Source organism: Cervus canadensis, chromosome 3 (assembly GCF_019320065.1).
Source record: "Cervus canadensis isolate Bull #8, Minnesota chromosome 3, ASM1932006v1, whole genome shotgun sequence".
NCBI classification, from domain to species: domain Eukaryota; kingdom Metazoa; phylum Chordata; class Mammalia; order Artiodactyla; family Cervidae; genus Cervus; species Cervus canadensis.
The window spans coordinates 62,743,343-62,768,157 of record NC_057388.1 but is presented as its reverse complement, the minus strand read 5'-3'; the positions used below and the strand labels follow the sequence as shown (position 1 = coordinate 62,768,157).

The 24,815-nt window shown below is 45.6% G+C and overlaps 1 protein-coding gene across 1 annotated transcript in view; it reads left to right on the top strand.

Annotated features, from left to right (window-relative positions):
• Nucleotides 1-24,815, top strand: part of WIPF3 (WAS/WASL interacting protein family member 3) — a 77,920-nt gene that overhangs the window by 35,123 nt on the left and 17,982 nt on the right. Inside the window, exons 3-5 of the mRNA XM_043463299.1 lie at nt 16,706-16,838; nt 21,091-21,222; nt 24,064-24,798. Of these exons, the coding sequence (XP_043319234.1) occupies nt 16,706-16,838; nt 21,091-21,222; nt 24,064-24,798 (1,000 nt within the window). The remainder of the gene's footprint in view (nt 1-16,705; nt 16,839-21,090; nt 21,223-24,063; nt 24,799-24,815) is intronic.

Genomic DNA, 24,815 nt, shown 5'->3' with positions numbered 1-24,815 from the left:
AATATGAGGAACCATTGAGATCACATATGAAAACTCGAAGCACACAACAGCGCATGCATCCTTGTTTAGCTCTTAGATGGAATGAATGGACATATGGCAGCTGTGTTTGGATGCATTGTTCTGGAACGAGTAACTTTAAGGCCAGGAGAACCAGGACCAGCAAGGATCACCCAAGCACCCAGTTCCCCAACCCTCTGTTTGACGTCCAGAGTACTAACCCTCGCCCCACCCACCACCTGCTGTAACTTTTTGGGTGTTGTCACTTTCTAGGTGATGGGTCCCTTACCTTCTTGATTTCAGGAATCAGTGCATTTCACCAAACCTCTGGTTCTCTTTCCTGCCAAATGTAGTTGTCCATTATCACATACTTGGGGTTTCTGCCTTAAGGTTAGGACAGGCCTGGAAAAAAAGAGTACGTTCAAACTCACTTTTTGGCATGGACGCTTTCCCAATTGCAATTAAAATCGTGCGTGCGTGCTCAGTCGCTTCTGTCGTGACTCTTTGCGACCCTATTGACTGTAGCCCACCAGACTCCTCTGTTCATGGCATTCTTCAGGCAAGAATACTGGAGTGTGCCCTCAGGGGATCTTCCCAACTCAAGGACTGAACCCACATTTCCTGTGTCTCCTGCCACTGCGCTCGATCTTCACCGCTGAGCCACCAGGGAAGCCCAATTAAAACAGTGAAGGTGAAAGTCACTCAGTCTTGTCTGACTCTTTGCGACCCCATGGACTATATACAGTCCATGGAATTCTCAAGGCCAGAATACTGGAGAGGGTAGCCTTTCCCTGCTCCAGGGGATCTTCCCAACCCAGGGATCAAACCCAGGTCTCCACAAGGGAATTAAAACTGTGCTTGTGTATTATTATCCAAAACAGTGATCTTCTAACGTACTACTGCAAACAGGTTGACAACTGAATGAAGACCTTCCCATGGAGTCACTCTTTCCACACCCTCTGTGAGAAAGAGAAGATCACAGTCTAATTTGAGGTTTCCCTAAAAGCAGACTTGGAGACAAAGGTTTGGGTCTCAAGTAGTTTATTTAGAAGGTGATTCCCGGAAGCTCTGGCAAGGGAGTAGGAAGCGAGGTAGTGGAAGGAAGAAAACTGTGGAGAGTGTGTGGGAAATCAGACTGCCTCCTGGCAAGAAAACATGCCAGCCTTGCCCTGTTTATTCTCTCATGGAATAAGCAGTGCCTGTGTGATGCCTGGGCTTGGGTGCTGCTTCAGAAATTCATGTTCAGTGAATGAGAGTGCACCCTCTCTGGTGCTTGCTGGTGACACCAAAGCTCATATTAAACAGCCAGGCCACCCCTGCTGGTGGTGACATCAACATAAGAGGAATTTTCAAGGTTGCACCAGAGATGTGCTTTTCCCAGAAATTTCTCTGTATTTATAGAACACTATTCTGAGGCCCTCAAAAGAATTCTCAGCTGTGGCTCAGTTCTTTGGTCCTCAGTGAGATGAAATTAGAAGCTAAAATATGCAGTGTGGCATTCCCATGTGCATTATTAACATTTACCAGTAATTATCAGTATGAATGTTTCATTATAGATAATACTGTGTGACAACAAGTGGGCTAATTTTAATACCTGTTTGACCTTGACGCACTGTTATCATGAGTCAGGGTCAAATTCGGTGTCCTGTTTTACAAACAAGCTCAGGCCCTCTAAGATGTGCAGAAGACCTCGAAGCAGATGAAGCAACTAAGCTGTGTTGCTCGTTCACACTTACAAAGTTCTTTTTGGTAAATGTCAGAGACACTCAGTAGTAGGAAGTGGTTGATGGTTAAACAGCCTCGACATCAAGTCATACCCAACATGTTATGGGCTGAATTGTGTCCCCCTCCAAACTCACATGTGACTGATGGGTGGGCTTCCCAGGTGGCGCTAGTGGTAAAGAACCCGCCTACCAATGCGGGAGACTCAAGTTCGATCCCTGGGTGGGGAAGATCCCCTGGAGAAGGGATTTTTCCAGTATTCTTGTCTGAAGACTCCCATGGACAGGGGAGCCTGGCGGGCTACAGTCCATACAGTCACAGAGTCGGACATGACTGAAGCAACTTAGCAGGCATGCATGCAAGGTTAAAAAGGTGATTAAGGTGGTCTTAATCCAACATGATGTCTTTATAAGAAGAGGTTAGGACACAGACACAAACATGGGGAGACCAAGTGAAGATACAGGAGGACATGCTCATCTGCAAGCAGAAGAAATCAAGCCTGCCCACACCTTGACCTTGAATTCTAGCCTCCAGGACTGTGAGAAAGTAAATTTCTATTGTTTAAGTTGCCCAGGCTGTGGTTCTTTGTTATGGCAGCCCCAGGAAACAAGTACACATGGTTTGTGTTAATAGGAAGGGACAGAAACTGCTCACTGGCTCCCTCAGTTCAGGGACGCCCAACCTCTATCCTCTCCGCTCCTCCACCATGCTAGGAGGAAAGGTCATTTAGGGCTAATCTAGTTTCTGAGTCAGCCCTCCCCAGACAGAGGGCTGCATCTTGCATCTTCACTCCGTGCTGTGTAGGCACATCCTTTCCCCCAAGGTTTTGCGCTTTTTTTGGTCAATTTTGTTCTAACTTTTTCTGTTTTGTCTTATTTTGTCTACTATTTAGAAAACGCAAAATTTCTGATTAGCAGGGGCCTTCTGCTTCTAAGACCTTGTTTAAAGACCTTTGCGCCTAATGACATTAAACTGCTGAGTGGACTGCAGGAGTGATGCATTTCAGAATCAATGAGCAGATAACTTCTATTTGTAGAAGCTTATATGGAGAGTGGTATCTAGCCCTTACCCCTTTAGATTGTTTTAGCAATCCATTATAGGACTGTATTTCAACCATCATAAAGTAAATCGCTCTGTTCGAAGGCCACACAGCAGCTGTTGACTCCCTTCTTGGGACCTTGTTGTTACTGATTCTTGCTGGAATAATGGGGCTCAGTTATGGCTGGAGTGGATGGGTAGACCCAGGGTAAGCCCTGCCAGCTCTTAATAGAAAATGGGTTTGTCCCCTTGGACAGAAGATAGATGAAGTGGGATTCATACCATGTAAGAATCTCATAGTCAGTGTTATAAGTTTGAGAAATGCTTTTTTTTTTTTTTAACTTTAGTTACATTTCATTAGTAAATCTTAAAATCTACCGGTAAAAAAAAAAAAAAACTACCAGTCAGTAGGCATAAATTACTCTAATGTCTGGGATGTGTTTTTGTTTTTTGCAGATCATTGTGCTAGGCTGTGAGATCCCCCAAATCAGTCGAGTCCTTTGGTCTCTACCGTCAGATAAAACACATGAAAAGATAAGAGCACAAAGTAATTTGTTTCACTGCAGCAAGGACAAAAGAGTGTAGGTTAACCAGAACTGAGTGATAACAGACCATAATCATTAAGAGATTGGGTTAAAATAGCTGCCTTTCTCATCAGAGTGGAAAACAGCGCAGGCGATGCCCAGGCACTCACTCCAGGTACTTCCACACCCCTCAGTTTTGCATCCTGGGAGCCTCCCTTGCTTCACCCTTGTCCTTGCTCCATGACAGAGTGCAATTAAACTTCACTTCCTCATAACCCAGCATTTCAGAAGCTAAATCAAGTTGTTTCTGTTTTAAAAAGAATTGTGACACCATTTTCCCCCATTATTTGAGAAAAACATAAATGAATTTCTTTTTCTTGATTCTTATTTCATCATGTTCTACCTCATTCCACAAAAAGTTGACACAGCCATTGTTCAAAATTCTGCTTTCACTGACGTTTTTTTAAACCCTTCCCACAGTACTTGGGTTCTAAGATTTTTTTTTTCTGATTTATGAGGTATCTAATTCATTTGTTAAACAAATCAAAAAGCTCTGTACAGGCATCCACCAATTCAATGATAAAACACACCTTTCAAGTCTCTCATTCCTATTGACCATTGGTGTCATCTGGATCATCCACTAGTCCCTGACCCCCTCCAGCCTATGACTTTGATGACTAGATTGCTTTAATATTATGATTTTCTTTAGAATGTTTCTGTATAAGCACCAGAGTGTGTCTGTGTGTATATTCATGTGACGGTTTTTTCTCTTTGTGTGTGGGTCTTTCACTTTGTGCTGTGCTGTGTCTTCACCGTTGCGTGTGCTATTCTCTAGCTGTGGTAAGAGGGGGCTACTCTCTAGTTGCGGTGTGCAGGCTTCTCATTGCCGTAGCTGCTCTTGTTGACTCCAGGCCTTGCAGGCTTCAGTAGTTGCGGCACATGGGCTCAGTAGTTGCGGCTCCCAGGCGCTAGGGCACAGGCTCAGTAGTTGTGGGACACAGGCTCTGTGTTGCTTCCCAGCATGTGGCATCTTCCTGAACCAGGGACTGAACCCATGTCTCCTGTATTAGCAGGAAGATTCTTTACCACTGAGCCACCAGGGGAGGCCGTGACTTGATTTTTTAATAGGCTGTTTTTTTTAAGTGGTTTTAGGTTCACAGAAAATACAGAGAATTCCCTTGTCCTGCCTGCCCCTACAGAAGCTCAGCCTCCTCCTCTTTCAACATAAGATTTTTCATCAAAGTTTAAACTCTGTGTTTGGTTAAAGGTTCCTTGTCTTTAAAACCATCCCTCTGATAATGTTGTTACTCAAAATGAACAGCATAAGCACTAAAGACTAGTGGAATTTTAAAACTGTAATTAAAAATGTGTGTTAGTCGCTCAGTCATATCTGACTCTTTGCAACTCCATGGACTATAGCCTGTCCATGGATTTCTCCAAGCAAGAATACTGGAGTGGGTTGCCATTTCCTACTCCAAATTAAAAATAACTTATGTATTAATTTTTTACTGTCTTACATTCATATAATGTAGTCATATTTTCTGCCAGTACAAGTATTATTGGTTCTTAAAATGGAATAAAATGTCCTAGAGATCAGAGAAGTAGCTGGCACATCTACTAAGTGCATCTAAAGGTAGTTCATGTTTGTTGATCCTATTGATACTCTATGCCTGAAAGAGTCTTGTGACTTCCAGATGCTTCATCATCTGAACAGACTTCAGCCTGGAAGAAGAACAGTTGCTATCACTGCTACCAGTAGCCTGGGGGTCTTTAAATAGCCTTTCTCTAAGCAGGACTGGAGCCTCTTCCTTAGGGCGAGGAGTTGACTTCACTGGGATGCTAAGCAGGCAGCAATCCATCAGTGCAAAGGAAGGACAGTAGACAGGGAGATATCTCAGTTCGCAAAAGCAATGGTTGCACTACTCTGATTACATAGAACCTCAATCCACAGGCCTAATTTTAGGAGATGTAAGACCAAAATGCAGTTGAACGAAGTGAACTAAAAATAGCCCCCTACTTTATTCTGTTATAATTCACTTCCTCAGATGATGGGCCTGATCCATTTAAGCAGAATTCTTTCCCTGTCATAATTGTCATAAAGATGTTTTGATGATTATTAAGAACAATGAAAGTCTACATTTCCTCTTGATTCATTGCAGCTGTCATGACCTTCTGTCTATTTCCGTTCTCCTCTAGAATTGCTGGCATTCAGTGAAACAGATGCTACAGTATTTTTAAGGGAGGGTTTGAGGTGGCCCCATTTTATTAAAAATATACAAGGAGTGTCATTAATGAGTATATTGTATGAGTCACACTTGGGTGCCCTGGCAGGCCCCTTTTGTGATTCTCATGACAAAAATAGGTGTTTTATTTTAAATTCACACTGCATTTTCAGATTAAATAACAAATTTTATTTTAGTGAATTTGGGGGAGTGTTTATCATACAAGGCATTGTGCTGAACCCCGGCAGGGTTGATTAAGACGTAATTTCTGCCGAAAGGGACTTAGATGGGTAGGACAGATGCACATCAAGATGTGAAACATGGGACTTCCGTGATGGTTCAGTGGCTAAGACTTGGAGCTCCTGATGCAGGGGGCCTGGGTTCAATCCCTGGCCAGGGAACTAGATCCCACATGCCATAACTAAGAGTTCACATGTTGCAACTAAGACCCAGCACAGCCAAATGAATAAATATTTTTTTAAATGATATGAAACATATGATCTCAGCAACTGGCATCAGAATTTTTCTTAAGGAGAGACCTGTCTTTGGAGACATATCTTTATAGTCTATAAAGAGGTGGGATGGGGTGTGGAACTTGAGGGCAGGAATGAAGCTGAATAAGAATGACTAGAGTGACTAAACAGCACCACACGAAACAAGGAGAAGAATTTGCTTTGTTCTAAGAGGCTGAGCAGAGCGAAGATACAGTTAAGAAGACAGTGAGAGAGAGGAACCAGAACACTGATTTGAGTGGGGGATTCTGAGCCAGTGAATCCTCCTGTATTGGAATGATGAGCGACCATATGAGGCCCAGGGGTGTCCAGTGCTCAATGCAGAGTTGCTGCCTGGAATCTGGAAGCAAGCGTGCCCATGAGGCATACATGGCCTTGAAACTGTAGAACTCTTTGGGAGGCTTTGAGAGTCCCAAGGGCTTCAAGAATGGCTCTGAGCCAGTCTCCTCTAGATCTCCAGGGCTCAGGGAACCTCAGCCAATATTTGCATATCTGGGTTAAACTTCTAAAATGTATGGCTATTATACAGTAGGTAAATGCAAGAATTAGTTCTGACTTGGTTTAATTTAGGCGTCTCTGGAAGCAGCTATGCCTTGAAAGATAGATGAAAGTGATTTTTTTAAAAGAAAGCCTTCCCTTTTAATTAATTTATTCATTTTATATATTTTTTGGCTGTGCTGGGTCTTTGTTGCTTTGCATGGGCTTTTTCTAGTTGTGATGAGTGGGGGTTACTCTTCGTTGTGGTGATCAGCCCTCTGATTGCAGTGGCTTCTCTTGTTACAGAGCACAGGCTCTAGGCACTCAGGCTTCAGTAGTTGTGATGCATGGGCTTAGCTACTCCGTGGCATGTGGAATCTTCCTGGACCAGGGATCAAACCATCCCCTGCATTGACAGGCAGATTCTTATCTACTGCAGCACCATCTTGGGAAGTCCCAAGATGAATGTGATTTTGACTGACAGAGTTGGAAGAAAGGGACATATCATCCAGAGGGAGTGCACAAGTCTTGAACTTGAGATACCAAGTACGTGACCAATACAGGGGACGGAGAACTGGGCCAGGTGGGTGGGATGTAGAATGTGTGGGGTAGAAGGTTGAAGCATGGACTGTACTCAGTGCTCATAATCTTTATTTCGGAGTCAATAAGGGAGGCCATGTGCTGAAAACCCTGCATTTTCCCCTGCAACCAGCAGGAAGGTACGAAAGGAGAATAGGGGGCCTACACTGGGAAAGAAAGAGGTGGACCAGCAGGGTTGGCCCACACAGGCTTCTGTGTTACCTGAAGAGGGAGTTTCAGGTACAGGCTCTTTGCAGCGGAGGGTATCAGCCTCACAGCGTAGAGTTACCCTAAGCAGTTTCCATTTTAAGTGCTCTCCGCCCTCCCCCTGCCAAGACGGCTGCTGGATCACGTTTAATGCAGTAATCAGACTGTTCTCAGGCTCCATCATTCGGCCTTGGCTGTCCTTTCTGGCCGTGGCAAAGGCCTAGCACTTAGCTCCTTGGGCCCCAGCCCCTCCCTTTTCTCTCCCTCCTCCCTTCCTTTTCTTTCTGATGCCCTTCCCTGCCCCTTGCTTTCTACTCTGGCTGTCACACTCTGTTTGACGCAACATCTGTTGTGGTCCCCAGCCAGAAGGCAGGGGGCCCACTGCCCCCACCCAGCTGCAGGCATTCCATGTGTCTCCTGGGTGTTCACCCTTCACAATTTTCCTGAGTGATGTCATTACTAAGATGCAGCATGGTGGATGAGAGACCCTGACTTGCCTGGGCTCACCTCTCAGCTCTCCTCTTACTAGTGGCAGATAGCCTGCTTCCTCTCCGGGCCTCATCTGTAAACTGGATATAATACTCATAACTAGTACCTCCATTATGGGATTGTCCAAATGCCCTGTAAATGAATTAATATACGTACAGTACTTGGAGGACTTCCCTAGTAGCTCAGCTGGTAAAGAATCTACGTGCAATGCAGGAGAGACCGGGTTCAATTTCTGGGTTGGGAAGATCCCCTGGAGAAGAGATAGGCTACCCACTCCAGTATTCTTGGGTTTCCCTGGTGGCTCAGACAGTAAAGAATCTACCTGCAATGTGGGAGACTTGAGTTTGATCCCTGGGTTGGGAAAAATCCCCTGGAGGAGGGCATGGCAGCCCACTCCAGTATTCTTGCCTGGAGTATCCCATGAACGAGGAGGCTGGCAGCCTACAGTCCATGGGGTCTCAAAGAGTCGGACACGACTGAGTGACTAAGCACAGCACAGTACCTGGAACGGTGCCCAGCACACATATGCCTTCCCATTTTCTTTGAGTTATTGCTGTTGCTGTCACCTTTTGCATGCTGCCGTTTCCTTACCCAGACTGCAAAGTCACTTCTGTGTGCATAGTAAAGGGTAGGAACTGGATCTCATTGGAAACTGATTATTTCAAATGAAAGAGAGGAAGGAGTCACAGGTTTAAAGCTTTGAGGAATGGGAGAAAACCTTTAACAGAGACTGAAGTGCTGGGAGGGATGAGCTGGAATTGCCCACAATAGTGTTATTTCTTTGGCTACCTGATATGAAGAACCGACTCATTGGAAAAGACCCTGATGCTGGGAAAGACTGAAGGCAGGAGGAGAAGGGGATGACACAGGATGAGATGGTTGGATGGCATCACCGACCCAGTGGACATGAGTTTGAGCAAATTCCAGGAGATAGGGAATGACAGGAAAGCCTGGTGTGCTGCAGTCCATGGGTTTGCAAAGAATCAAATGCAACCGAGTGACTGAACAACAACATCATTATCTCACTAGCTTGCAAATTAATCTGCTGGGATGGGAACATGTTTCTTTTTGGTAATAATTTTTGACTAAAGTAAATAGAAGATATGAAACCTCAACCAGTTTTTGAGACATTGTTCCAACTAGGTATTATGTATTTCTTAGCAATTCCTAGTGTCAGGCCCTAGACAACCAATGCTGGGCTCTTTTTTGAGTTTACAAGGTTGTTCTTCCACCATAGGTTTTAAAATCAGGCTTTCTCATAATTTAAATTTTAGTCTTAAAAGCCAGGGAATATCGGCATCATCAAATAAGAGAGAATGGTGCTGAATGAATCCCCATTTCTTGGGACAAAGTGACCAAAGGATAAAGGTATGAAACCTTTATCCTTAACCTCAAAGGCATAACTCATAACCTCAAAGGCAGTGACTTCTCTTACCATACCTGCATGTCTTGTTGGAGCAGACAAATGTCAAAAACCCAGGGGCTTACTATGGAAAACAGTGTGGAGATTTCTTAAAAAACTGGAAATAGAACTGCCATATGACCCAGCAATACCACTTCTGGGCATACACACTGAGGAAACCAGATCTGAAAGAGACACGTGCACCCCAATGTTCATCACAGCACTGTTTATAATAGCCAGGCCATGGAAGCAACCTAGATGCCCATCAGCAGACAAATGGATAAGGAAGCTGTGGTACATATATACCATGGAATATTACTCAGCCATTAAAAAGAATTCATTTGAATCAGTTCTAATGAGATGGATGAAACTGGAGCCCATTATACAGAGTGAAGTAAGCCAGAAAGATAAAGAACATTACAGCATACTAACACATATATATGGAATTTAGAAAGATGGTAACGATAACCCTATATGCAAAACAGAAAAAGAGACACAGAAATACAGAACAGACTTTTGAACTCTGTGGGAGAAGGTGAGGGTGGGATGTTTCGAAAGAACAGCATGTATATTATCTATGGTGAAACAGATCACCAGCCCAGGTGGGATGCATGAGACAAGTGCTCGGGCCTGGTGCACTGGGAAGACCCAGAGGAATCGGGTGGAGAGGGAGGTGGAGGGGGGATCGGGATGGGGAATACGTGTAACTCATGGCTGATTCATGTCAATGTATGACAAAACCCACTGAAATGTTGTGAAGTAATTAGCTTCCAACTAATAAAAAAAAAAAAACAAAAACCCAGGGGCTTGAAGTTTATACAGAGTTCATTTCAATAGAATACTGATAATTTGCTCTCAGTTTTTTTTTTTTTAATTGGATATGCTGGTACTAAAAGAGGAACACTTATTTTCTGCATGCTAAGAGTTTCCACTCAAAAATAAGAGGAAAAACAATGCATAATATAAAAGCTATAATATTTGGCAAGAATTACAAATGATGTGCTTTGGAGGGGGTGTGGATCTTATAAGGAAAAGACTAGCTGAAGAGGTTTTGAATAAAAGATCTTATAAAGGAAACAGCTTTTGATGTGGGGCCAATTGGGCTTCCCTGTGGCTCAGACAGTAAATAATCTGCCTGCAGTGCAGGAGACGAGGGTTCCATCCCTGGGTCAGGAAGATCCCCCGGAGAAGGGCATGGCTACCACTCCAATATTCTTGCCTGGAGAATGCCATGGAGAATGACAGAGGAGCATGGTGAGCTACAGTTCATGGGTCACAATGAGTCAGACAGGACTCAGTGACTAAGACTTTCACTTTTCACTTAAGGGAGAAGTAAAAGTTGGGGCAGGCACAGAGTGCTGGGACAATGGGAGCATTCCCATAAGAGGCAGAAGCTTGAACACAGGCTTGGAAGTATAGTTCGTAGATAGGGAGGGATTGCCATACAGTGGAACTGCTTTATAACACCAGTGTGGGGAGGAAAATGTTGGCATTTGCAGGTAAACTCAGCATACAAAATGCAGTCAAGCCCAGTGGGTGATATTAATGAGGACTTTGACTTTTTTTACTCCAAGGGAAATGGGAAACCCTTGCAGGTTTTGAGCAGAGTCACCTGACCTGGCAGGAGCACTGCTAAGGGTAAGCATGTTGTTCTAGGAACAAAACAGAGCTCTTTATCTGGCCTTCCAGGATCAGGAGGCTTCCTGGAAAATAGCCAAGAGACAAGTGTGAAAAGAGCAGAGAGATTAGCTCAAGCTAAGGTCCAGAGGTAAGCTCCAGCATGGAAGGAAAGGTTGGGGCTGGTCACTTGGTTGGGCCTTGTGCAATGTGAAGGGATTTGAACTTGATCCTGAGGACAGTGGGGAGCCAGCAAAAGTTTTTATGGACATGGTAAATAACATGTCCCTTATACAGACCACTCAGGTGGCTGTGTAGAGGAGGGCAAGGCAGGAGGCAGGAAGACCAGCTGAGGGAATCTGGAAGTGCCTGCATTAATACTGGTGGTCTGCATTAAGTCAGCATCGATGGAGAAAAGGAGCCAGTTTCTAGAGTCATCACCAAGGAGAAGTCACCAGGAGCTTGTGATGCAGTGGCTTTTGAGAATGAGGAAGAGAGAAGGGTCTGAGATGGCCTCCAGGTCCTTGGGCATGGAGATAGCTGCCAGCATATGGTGACCAAATTGATGCCCCTGGATGAGATGACTTTGACAAATGGAATTTCTTGGGGACGTAGAGAATAGGCCCAGACTCCCCTATCACCTATAGCCACAGTGAATGGGTCCAAACTCTGCTGCACCTCCTGATAAGGATGTGATGCTGTGGGAAGCAGCTCTGTACTCCAGGTAACAGTCCTGGGTCTGCAGACAGTTGTTTAAGAAACGAAGCTTATAAAAAAGGAGGGTAGCCAGAGGGATGGGATGGAGAGGGAGGCGGAAGCGGGGATCGGGATGGGGAACACATGTAAATCCATGGCTGATTCATGTCAATGTATGGCAAAAACCACTACAATATTGTAAAGTAATTAGCCTCCAACTAATAAAAATAAATGGAAAATAAATAAAAAAGGAGGGTAGGAAGTCCATTTTTAATTGTATACAGTATTTGAACTTCTGAAAATAAGAAAGCTGTTAGATCTCAAAATGCCTCATTATGTAACAGCCTGCCTTGTGCACATTCGGGGTGCAGGGAACATTGTGTCAGGCCTGACAGGGGAGAGTTCACGTTCTCTGAAATTATTTCCTGTGTTTCTGTTGGATCCCAGGCTCTCTCTTCTACATAAAGACGGTAGCAGCAGGAGGAAACGAATGCCAGTTCTGGCTGTTCTTGGAATTCAGATTTAGTAAAAAAATGCAAGTACGCAGGCTACTGATCCCTGTGGCAGGGGGTGGCTGAGAGCTGGGGAGAAACAAGCTGTGTACTGGAAGGCTGAGTGCTAATTTGAGTTTAACAGCCCCACTGGAGAAGTCACCTATAGGAGACTGCAAGGCTGGAATCGTACTGCATTGATTGGGTTAAGATCATCTTTGAGACAAACAACCTGCTCGATTTTGATTAGTGTTTCTGACAGAAACCGATATCAATCAAACAGATGTAGTAATGACATAGGGCAGCAGGGTCACAAGTAGCAGGTCAACATGCTTTTCATTCCATTTGGGCTGGACCGCCATCCTCCTCTCTCAAACTATACTGAACCCTGATCAACTCATTTGCTGGAATGACAAATGATATGCAAAAGCTCTTATAATTTATCAAGACAGGAGGACAGACACCTCATTGTCCTTAGCCCACTTAGTGCTGTTCTAATCTTCCTGGATTACTTCAGTTTTTCAGCCTGTATTTGGAAGGGCCATGGTCTAATTTGCATTACTCTTCTACCACTTTGCATCTTTTTAGGACCTGGGCTATTCCATGGGAAGCTTGCTTTAGAAAAACTGAGTCGACAAAAGCTTTGTGTGGAACTCACAAATTGTCACACTCAATAACAATGTTAAGAAATAACGGAGCAAACATTGAAATGAGTTCAGTTCCTTGTTTTGTATGTAGTGGGGGCAGGCAAGCCTGTTGGGTGGATATATTTGCCAAAGAAAAAGTTTTCAGGAGTGACTCTGTCACTCAATTTTTTCAGTGAAGTTGCCAATAAGCAGGATTTACATAGAGTAAAAGACCCAGTGAATATATGAAAATCTTCCCTTTCCTATTTCTGTATCCAGTAACCACTTTTATTTCTGTATCCTGTAACCACAGTAACCAGACCTCTTAGGCTTGATTTTTAAGAAAGCAAATTATAAATGAACTGTTAATAAATATTGAAGGTGGAGTAGAAACACCCGCCACGGCAAAATATGGTCTTCAATGTGCAGATGAATATGTCCTTAGATGCCCTTTTGTATAAAACCAATTGACCTGCGGTCCCCTTAGCTATGAAGTTATTCGCTCTTTCCTACCTCACAAAAGACTGAGGATAACTTTACTAATACCAGGTGAGGGAGCGCCCTCTAGTGGAAGATCATCAGGGCAGACAGTCAGTTCAGTTCCTTTCAGTCTCTCAGTCACGTCTTTGCAACCCCATGGACTGCAGCACTCCAGGCTTCCCTGTCCATCACCAACTCCCGGAGATTGCTCAAACTCATGTCCATTGAGTCAGTGATGCCATCCAACCATCTCATCCTCTGTTGTCCCCTTCTCCCGCCTTCAATCTTTCCCAGCATCAGGGTCTTTTCCAGTGAGTCAGTTCTTCGCATCAGGTTGCCAAAGTATTGGAGTTTCAGCTTCAGCATCAGTCCTTCCAATGAATATCCAGGGCTGATTTCCTTTAGGATGGACTGATTGGATCTCCTTGCAGTCCAGGGGACTCTCAAGAGTCTTCTCCAACACCACAGTTCAAAAGCATCAATTCTTTGGTGCTCAGCTTTTTTTATAGTCCAACTCTTACATCCATACATGACTACTGGAAAAACCATAGCTTTGACTAGATGGATCTTTGTTGGCAGACAGTGGCACAGGGAAAAAAGGCAGCAAAGAAGAATGTGGGGCTTCGCAGGTGGCACTAGTGGTCAAGAATTCACCTGCCAATGCAGGAGGCCCAGGAGACGTGAGTTGGATCCCCAGATCAGGAAGATCCCCTGGAGGAGGAAATGGCAACCCACTCCAGTATTCTTGCCTGGAGAATCCCATGGGCAGAGGAGCCTGTGGGCTACAGTCCATGGAGTCACAGAGTCGGACACGACTGAGCACATACACACACAGAAGGATGTTGAAACATGATGGGACCTGCCATACCCTCCAACTGATTTGGAAGATGTTTATCAACAAGTCTATCATGTGGAGTTAACAAGAATGTACTGAGGCTTGTGCTCAGTAGAAACACAATTTCACATCATTACTCCAGGGCTTCCCTGGTGGCCAGCTCAGTGGTGGGGAATCCACCTGCCAATGCAGGAAACACAGGTTCAATCCCTGATCCAGGAAGATCCCACATGCCCGTAGATCAACTGTGCCACAACTATTGAACTTGTGCTCTAGAGCCCAGGAGCCACAACTACTGAGCTCACGTGCTGCAGCTACTGAAGCCCACCAGCCCTAGAGCCCCTGCTCTTTAACAAGGGAAGCCACTGCAATGAGAAGCCTGCACACCACAACTAGAGAGTAGCCCCCACTCTCTGCAACTAGAGGAAAGCCTGAGAAGCAACTAAGACCTAGTACAATCCCCCCCAAAATCATATTCCAGGGACGTACCATGTTCTTCATGGCACTCACCTTTAAAGCTTAGGATGGGTAAGGTCAAGGAATGCGGGGTGCATTTGGGTAATCAATTTTAAAATGGCATTTAAAGATGGTAAGATGAACACCCACATCCCCACTCAGGAATTGTTAGAGATATGGTTCCAGTTGCTTCTTTTAACAGAAGAATAGAATTCATTGTGTTGTTTATCTCATAACTAGGAAGAAATTACAAAATACTTTCACCCCCTAATCCTGCAACTGTAATGCTAGATTTTTAAAAAAATGTTCATACTTCTCTTGGCTAGGGTCATGATATTTCTGTTTGCCTTTTATTCCTGTTACTAATTATTTCTAAATACAAGAGTAAACTTTACAAATCTTAAAATTTTGAAGTTTAAAATGACTTATGGGCTAATGGTTTATAGAGAAAGGGTTTAAAGATTGCCTTGTGTGGGAAATATCCTGCTGTACATGTGCATTTGTACATATATTCATAAAAAATGTATATCGTTAGGATTGGGACCTCTGGCTCATAACTCAGTTGTTGACCATCATCAGTGAGCCCTTCTCAAGAGGTCAAAAGCATGTTTTCAGGCAACAAGAAACTGACTTTGAAGCTGTGTCCTTCAAAGCCTGTGTAAGATGCATCACCTCGGCCATGGAGTCAGCTGGTGAAAATGTGGACTCAGCACCTTTTAACTAAAACCACAATTGCCTTCATTTCCAGTCTGTGACACTGGAGAGTCTCTGGTGGTTCTTTTTGGCAAATGGCCATGTGGAGAAAACGGCTATTGTAAGAGCTCGTATAAGTTCTGTCTGTCCTTCAAGGACCATCTAAGGTCTCCTGTCTTCCTCAAAGCCTGCTGAGCCTGATAAATATACCCTTTCTGAACTCTTGGAGTCTTCCTCTCTGTGCGACTCACGTGGACACTCAGTCATATGCTGTGCATGAGTGTACTGTCTCCCTGGTACCTGCTTATGCCCTTGAGAGCAAGAGCAGTGTGTTATGCATCCTGGGTTTAGTTCATTCATTCATTCATCCAGTAAACAGTTTTTGAGCCTATCTAGGGCCAAGTTTTACTCTCTGGAGAGGTATTAGTGAACAAAATGGACAAGATCTCTTTCCTAAGAGTGTCTTGTGGGGGTGGTGAATCTGCAGCTCATAACCACAATTGGAAATTTTCCACAAGGAATGGTAAGTATAAATGCATACACTGTGGCAAACTTGCAGGGGATAAAAGGAATATGGTGCCCTATGAGAGAACCCTGGGTAGCCTTATTTAGGTTAGGGGCCAGAAAAGACCTCCAAAGTGATGTTTAAGCTGAAAACCAAAGACATGGTATTCCCATACAACAGGTGCTAGAAAGTATTTCTCACCTTGAGAAATGTTTAGCCAGATCTTAGGTCATGTAATATAAACCTTCTAATTGTAGAGGGTCCTCCTGGCTACGTCTTCTAGTGTGACCCACCCTCCCTTATTTGCCACCAACCTCTGTATGTTCTTTCTGCTGCTCCCTGGTTCTGACAGCCCATGGAGACCCCACTGTATCAGCACAAGCTCTAGTGGAAGTGAAACAGAGGACCTCAGTGTTACTGGCAGAGGTTATTCTCGTGAACATGTTTACAAAGCATTTTTGTAGTCCAGAGAATACTTGCCCTAACTACAGCACCATGCCCTTGATCTCTGTAGTGCTTCAAAATAAGAAGCACGTGGCCTTTGGAATTCAGCAGATCTGGGTTAGCACCTAGCCCTGTGACCGGGAAGAGATTTCATAGTCCTTTCTCACCTGTAAGATGAGGGTAAACTCACTTGAAACTCACAGGGTTTTGTGAGAATTAAAGTAACACACTCAGACACGGAGAAGAAAGCAGTCACTGAACTTTCATTGCCGTCTCCTGCACTTCTTTCTGAATTTGGTCCAGGAGGGGACCTGGGGACACCGGGCAGGGCAGTTATTCAGAACCTGAGAGCCAGAGTCAGAAACACACAGCCAGAAGCCCAGATAAGTGGATGGGGCTCACCTATGAGGAGGAAAAGGGGCCATGAATTAGGGCTCTTTAAGATTATGGGAGTTTCAGCTCACGAAAGAATCTGTTCTGGGTCCCCAGGGAGAAGGATGTGAGCAGGGCAGGAGGTAAGCCTCCCGCAAGACCTGTGACCCCTAGATGACTGCACTGGTGAGAGTGATGCAGGGGAGAGCAAACAGGGAGGGCAGAAAAGTATGGGAGGGGAAACTCACCTCAGACAGGACATATGGCTTACCTGCAAATGTTATATGTAATTATAATCAAATCCCTCGTATTCCCTTACAGGTAAGTGCAGATGCTTCCAGCTTGAGAAAGGCAGATCCCAAAGGTCGGAGTGCACTGTTGGCTGATATCCAGCAAGGAACTCGCCTCCGAAAAGTCACGCAGATCAATGACCGCAGTGCCCCGCAGATTGAGGGTAAGTGAGCATCCGGCCTGCTAAGAGCCGAGGGCAGGCCATGTGAGGCTCAGCCAGACACTCCTGGCTTGCTCAGGACAGGGCCACAAGTGCTAATCAGGACACACATCTGGCCATCTCAGACCTGCTCAGTGTACAGTCTACATGGGTGAGAGAATCAGAGCTACCTTTCCTGGTCTGCGGATGATGTTTAGCATATCTACCATCAACTTTCAAATGCTTTAAAAAGAAACTTCATGGTAAAGTAATTATTTTAATTGTTTTAAAATACACACAATATAAAACTCACCATTTTGACCATTTTTAAAGTGTCCAATTCAGTGGCATTTATATATTTCATTGTTGTTGCAACCATCACCCTGTCTAGTTCGAGACCATTTCCATCACACCAATAGGAAACCTATACCTATTAGCTGGTGGAGGTGATTGAATTCCAGTTGAGCTATTTCAAATCCTAAAAGATGATGCTGTTAAAGTGCTGCACTCAATATGGCAGCAAATTTGGAAAACTCAGCAGTGGCCACAGGAATGGAAAAGGTCAGCTTTCATTCCAATCCCAAAGAAAGGCAATGCCAAAGAATGTTCAAACTACTGCACAATTGCACTCTCACATGCTGGCAAAGTAATGCTGAAAATTCTCCAAGCGAGGCTTCAACAATAGGTGAACCAAGAACTTGCAGGTGTTCAAGCTGGATTTAGAAAAGGCAGAGGAACCAGAGATCAAATTGCCTACATCTGTTGGATCACAGAAAAAGCAACAGAATTCCAGAAAAACATCTACTTCTGCTTTATCAACTATGCCAAAGCCTTTGACTGTGACTAGATCACAACAAACTGTGGAAAATTCTTAAAGAGATGGGAATTCCAGACCACCTTACCAGCCTCCTGAGAAATCTGTGTGCAGGTTAAGAAACAACACTTAGAACCAGACATGGAACAATGGACTGGTTCCAAATTGGGAAAGGAGTACATCAAAGCTGTATATTGTCACCCTGCTTATTTAACTTCGATGCAGAGTGTATCATGTGAAATGCTGGGATGGATGAAGCACAAATTAGAATCAAGATTGCCAGGAGGAATATCAATAACCTCAGATAGGCAGATGCTGCTGTTGTTGCTAAGTTGCTTCAGTCGTGTCCGACTCTGTGCGACCCCATAGACAGCAGCCCACCAGGCTCCCCCGTCCCTGGGATTCACCAGGCAAGAACACTGGAGTGGGTTGCCACTTCCTTCTCCAATGCATGAAAGTGAAAAGTGAAAGTGAAGTTGCTCAGTCATGTCGGACTCTTAGCAACCCCATGGACTGCAGCCTACCAGGCTCCTCCGTCCATGGAATTTTCCAGGCAAAAGTACTGGAGTGGGGTGCCATTGCCTTCTCCAATATGCAGATGACACCACCCTTATGGCAGAAAGTGAAGAGGAACTAAAGAGCCTCTTAATGAAAATGAAAGAGGAGAGTGAAAAAGCTGGCTTAAAACCTAACATTCAAAAAACGAAGATCATGGCACCCAGTCCCATCACTTCATGGCAAATAGATGGGGAAACAATGGAAACAGTGAGAGACTATTTTCTTGGGCTCCAAAATCACTGCAGATGGTGACTGCAGCCATGAAATTAAAAGATGCTTGGTCCTTGGAAAAAACACTATGACCATCCTAGACAGCATATTAAAAAGCAGAGACATTACTTTGCCAGCAAAGGTCGATATAGTCAAAGCTATGGTTTCTCCAGTAGTCATGTATGGATGTGAGAGTTGGACCATAAAGAAGTCTGAGCACTGAAGAATTGACGCTTTTGAACTGTGGTATTGGAGAAGACTCTTGAGAGTCTCTTGGACTGCACGGAGATCAAACCAGTCAATCCTAAAGGAAATGAACACTGAATATTCATTGGAAGGACTGATGCTGAAGCTGAAACTCCAATACTTCGGTCACCTGATGTGAAGAACTGACTCACTGGAAAAGACCCTGATGCTGGGAAAGATTGAAGGCAGGAGGAGAAGGGGACGACAGAGGATGAGATGGTTGGATGGCATCACTGACTCAATGGACATGAATTTGAGCAAGCTCCAGGAGTTGGTGATGGACAGGGAGGTCTGGCGTGCTATAGTCCATGGAGTCACAAAGAGTCAGACATGACTGCGCGACTGAACTGAACTGAACTGAAGATTTGATCGTATGGATGTTCCACAATGTATTTATCCATTGTGAAGTAACATTTAAAGATCACTTATGCTGTGTCAACATAATCCTCAAATTGAATGAGCAAAAAATTCAAGTCTCAACCCTAACAAATGCAAAAATTTTATTTTCCATAAGGAAAAATATTTCTGCCGAATTCTCTCCCAGGATCACATGACTGTAAGTTTCTATGTCTTCTAGAGTATGATGGAGTAAAAGGAGCCTTGTTCCTGCCATCAGATGACCCATGTTGAGTTCTGATTCTGCCACTCTGCACATCAGGGAACCTCTCTGAGACTCAGTTTGCTCATCTGCAAAATGGGGGGAGATAATAATGCCTGCTCTTTTTTGGTCAAGATTGTTGAAGGCTGAAATAATCTATACAGTGAAAGAAAGTGAACATGAAAGTCACTCAGTTATGTCCAACTCTTTGTGACCCCATGGACTATATAGTCCATGGAATTCTCTAGGCCTGAATACTGGAGTGGGTAGCCTTTCCCTTCTCAAGGGGATCTTTCCAACCCAGGGATCGAACCCAGGTCTTCCACATTGCAGGCAGATTCTTTACCAGCTGAGCCACAAGGGAAGCCCAGTATATACAAAGTATGGCACAAACCAGTACAATATTGTAAAGTAATTAGCTGCCAATTAAAATATAAAAAAAAGAAAACAAAAGTAAAAAAAAGAAATATATTTAAATATAAGGTATTATTATGGCTCCATGTATTTTGCAATGATACATGATGGTAATTCTCAAAGATAGTCCTAAAATATAATTGTATCTAATATCTATAATTATATATGTTAATGTGCATGAATAGGCAAATTATTTTAAGAAACATTTTCAGCATTGGTTACAATAAAAATTAGTTCTGGCTCGACCCACCATCTAATTAGTTAAGCCTGACTCAGTGGACATGAATTTGAGCAAACTCTGGGAGCCATTGGAGGACAGAGGAGCCAGGCATGCTGCAGTCCATGGGATCACAAAGAATTGGACATGACTTAGTGACTGAACAACAACAAACAAGTTAACAGATCAATTCATTTTATTGGGACACTCATTTCTTTATCATTCTAGTGAAGAAGTAATGTTTAATATTAATACTAGGAATAATCTGGCCACATTCCTCCACCAGTAGGCACTGTGCCCTGATTTCTCTGTGCATATTAGCTTCAGGCTGTGAACATTGTCTGCCAAAAATTCTTGTAAGCTCAATGTCTTCTCATTTTATGTAGTTGCTAATCACACACATCTGGAAGGCTGGAATTAGTGACATCTCTCACAAGCTCACGAGCTTTCTTTTCCATAGGGAAAAAAAAAAAAAAAGTGGTGCAGGGAAGAGCACTAGGCCCAGGGAGTGGGAGCTGGGGAGACAGACAATGAAAACCCCAAAGAAGAAATCACTGCAGACCTTTACTTCCTGCTTGCAAATCCTGGACCAGGCTCTGTGGACCAGAAGTTAAAATTATTGCCTAAATTAAATCTTTGGGTTTTCTTCGTCTAGTCCTCCCACAACAGTCAAGTGAAAATGGGGTCAGCTCTTTACCTACAGTGTTTGGGTTTTCTAATTTAAAAGATGACATCTACTAAATGGTCTTCCCAGGTGGCTCAGTGGTAAAGAATCTGCCTGCTAGTGCCGGAGACGCAGGTTCAGTCCCTGGGTTGGGAAGATCGCCTGGAAGAGGAAATGGCGACCCACTCCAATATTCTTGCCTGAAAAAAGTCCATGGCAGAGGAGCCTGGCGGGCTACAGTTCATGGGATTACAAAGAGTTCACAGACTGAGCGTGCACACACATGTCTAATAAATGGCAGTGTAGAGATGCCTTTATTTTGATCCTTTTTCAGAGTGGTTACTACTGATGGCTCTTTGGTAGCCTGGAGAGGGTGGCAGACAGGCCGGGGCACAAGGCAGGGGTCCTTGAGAAAGAGGTTGAGTAGGAGAAGGGTAACACTGGTGGGGGGAGGAGGGAAGGCTGCCAAGGGCAGTGTTAGACCATGGCCAGGGTGAGAGCTGGCCGCTCAGCTCTGCTCACAGGTCCACATCTACTTGCCTCTTCTCTCTACAGGTTCTAAAGGAACCAACAAAGAGGGAGGAGGTCCTGCAAATTCTCGAGGTGGGAGCACACCTCCAGCCCTGGGAGATCTGTTTGCTGGTGGCTTTCCAGTTTTACGACCGGCAGGCCAGAGGGATGCAGCAGGTAAGGAAGAGTTCAAATTGGCTACCTTTGACTCTTATCTCCTTGCCTTGCAGAACCAACAGGGCAGTCCTCACCTGCCCATAAGTGCCATGTTTAGAGTGAATAGTCATGTGGTAGGAGATCACCTCTTTGGAAGCATAAATACTGGAAGTTTTCAAAACACAGACTTGTTTCTAAGGGATCTTTGACATCCTCATCCTCTTTAAATCATCCCATTGTAATCACTGAAGAAGGAGTTGCCATAGTGTGGAGTGTTTAGCAATGGTGTGATCGTGGCCCACACTGCAAAGTATGGATGTAAATCACAGTAGAAGGTCTTCGTGACATCACTGTGGACTCACTGGCAGTGGTGAGTTGTGATGGGTCTCTAGCATCATGTCTGTTAGGTGTTGCTATGTAACAAACCCTAAACATCACTGGCTTGTACAGAATGTGTAATGAGACTTCCATGCAATACGAGGTCTCCTGGAAACATACACAAATGGAAGGAGGAAGACATATTTCATCTTTTGATAAACATCCAGGCTCAAAAGCTAATTCCTTTCATGTCAACAAAGCCCCCTTGATGCTCTCGAACTGGCCTTTCCCTACCTCTTCATGGTCTGCTCTTGTGTTTCTAGTTGGATTTCTAGGGCTTGCATTCATGTGATGAAGGAAAACCTTCCCTTGGTGCTCACTCTCGGAGCCCTCTCTGCTGCCTGGTTTCCTCGCCAGAGCTGACTCTGACTCCTGTGGGTCTCCCCTTGAAATCACGCTGCTCAGCTCTCTGCTTCATCCCAGAATGGGCACGCACATAAGCTGGACAAGGATTTGTGCTATCCTTGCTTCTGCTGCTCACATGATGATACAAACGGGTTTGCCCATCTCTCATTAGGTTGGCCATTTAGTAAGTAGAAGCTCATGTACTTTAACAGACCCACATTAAGGGTTTTGGAATCTCAGATACATGGTGCTCTCAGACACTTAAAAACTTAAGATTAGTTATTCAGGGATTGATTCTGCTACTCAAACTTGTTACCTCTTTAAAGTCATCTGGCCGGTGGGTACAGAGGGAGGCCTTGCCTTGTCTGGAGAGCTGCCTAGGTCCTCCATCTTCATCCCCGTGGACTACTGAAAACAGGCTGGAGCACTTGGAGGCAGGAATCTCTGAGGCTGACACCTACCCTGGACCTCATAGAAAATGCCTCACGCTGGAATCGCAGGATCCTGACCCCGAAAAGGCCAGGTGGGGGCCTCCTGCTCCTGGTCATGGACAGTCAGCCATTCTGGCAATGCTTGCCTTAGCACCCTGGTGGAACCAAGTCTGCCAGGGTGGATGCATATGTGCAAAGATCTTCTCTCTTCCACAGCCATCTAAAAGAAAATTTCAGCAGAGGAATACTGACAGCTCCCCCCTGCCTCCAGAAGAGCATTCCACAGTTGAGACTCATGTCATGAGTCATGTGTCCAGGTAGCTGTCGCATCATAGCCAGAGTAGGGTCATCCGTTTGGAAAGCCAGTTACTGTGATCCTGCTCACTTGGTTTCAGCCCCAGAGTCACCTCTTCCATGCCCTTCCATGACTGGCCTGACTTTTGGCACCAAATACTTTTAGCACCTGGTTCAGTAAACACACTGGTGACTCAGGAACTGAAAAGCTCACAACCACCAACAGCTGCTGGCATTATAATTTGACATGAAACCTGTGTTTCCTATTCTGTAGCACCAGGAAGCTGGAGGTGTGAGAAGCAAACATGTTTTCTAGTGGTTTCCAAATATTTTCATGGAGATTATAAAATATACAGGTGCTGGAATAGGAGAAATATATTCCCAAAAATTCCTTTTAGGGAAAGCCGTATATTTATTTGGAAGAAATGTCTTAATATGCCTCCTAGGTGGAGAGTGATACTCCAAGGACATATTTAAGTGACTGCAGAACTTTTGTGCATTAAACAAGGAGAGGGACTTTTTTCTCTTTGGAATGACATAGGCAAAAAAGGGTGAGAAGTGGCAAGTAGGGTGAAAGGGTGTGCAAAGAGTGAGAAGGCCCCAACCTGGGAGCACCCTCCACCCGAGTCTTCCATGACATCCACCAAACACAAATGCTTACTGTGAGCAAGTTGTTCTTGCTGTTGGCATTGGATTTAAGAGGCACTGGATTTCAAGTTGGGGTTGATGTGGTGAAGGATATACAGGGTAAGAAAGCCAGGAGATCAGGAGACAGCAAGCCGCTTAGAAATGGGCAAAAGCCCTTGGGAAAGGGATCTTTGAGTTTCCAGACGGCATGTAACTAGGAGGTTCAAGGTCATTGGACCTGGATCCCCAAGGCAGGGTGTATTCCCACTGACTTTCCAATCACCTAGTATATTCAGGGAATCTTGAATCTCCTTCTCTCAATACAGAAACAAAGTCCATGTTCACAAAATGCTGGAGTGAGAAAAACCTCCATCAGGAGCTTCTGGTTGGTACAGCCGCAGATGCGGGCTGACTGGCCTAGAGAATAACAGGATGAGTGTGAGGGTGGCCTTGAGAGGAGAGAGGGTGAAGGAGGTCAGGGCAGCCCTACATCCTGGTCAGAGGGTGGAGGTGGGATAGGACAGGGAGCTGGTGCCGCACAGCAGTCTGGCAGCTGGAGCCGGGCTCATCTCACCGGAGGACAGTGTGTTTCTTCAGGCAAGGCCCTTGGGCGGCCCTCTTGTGTGACAGCTGCTACACCTGCAGCCTCCAGGGGCCACTCGGGAAGAGAATGCGCACCATGCGGTTCCCTGAGGTCGTGCTGGACAGAGCCCCTCACGATGGCGCACGCCCTGCGGTTTCTCCCAGTTCTGCCCGCTGAGCTAACCCAGAATTCTTTCACTTCCAGGTGGCAAGACAGGCCAGGGCCCTGGCTCCCGAGCGCCTTCCCCACGGCTTCCCACCAAGATTCTCAGCGGCCCGTTCAACCCCCCGGCGTCTCCCAGGCTAGGCAACGCCTCTGAGGGGCACGGCGCGGCCAGGGCGGTCCCTCCTCGCCCCAGCATGCCCGCCCCACCTCCCCCCACGCCGCCCCCACCGCCCCCGCCCCCGCCCCTGCCCCCGTCCTCCCCTGTCAAAGCTCCGCTGGTGTCCCCACCCGGCCCACCGACCAAAGGTAGCCCCCCGGTGGTTCCACCGCCTCTGCTCTGCACACCGCCCCCGCCGCCCCCGCCGCCTCCGCCGCCCCCGGCCTTGGGTCCCAGTGACAAGGCAGCGAAGCCTCAGCTAGCCCCCTTGCACCTACCGCCCATCCCGCCCCCGCTCCCGCTCCTCCCTCCTTGTGGGCACCCCGGGCTCAACGCGGATGCTGCCAGCCCGGCCCAAGATGTGCGGGAGCCTCCCGCTCCGCCGCCCCCGCCTCCTCCACTCCCCCTTTACGCCTCATGCACCCCCAGATCCTCTTTGCCTGCGCCCCCTTTGCCAAGTGCTAACAGCAGCTGTGAAGTCCCACCCCCGCTGCCCCCCAAGTCCCCCAGCTTCCAGGCCCAGCCACCCAAGCCCAGCGGGCAGGCCTTGCCGGCGCCGCCCGCCCCTCCGGGATCTCAGCCGTTCCTGCAGAAGAAGAGGCCGGGCCGAGGCCCCGGTAAGCACTGCTGTTCT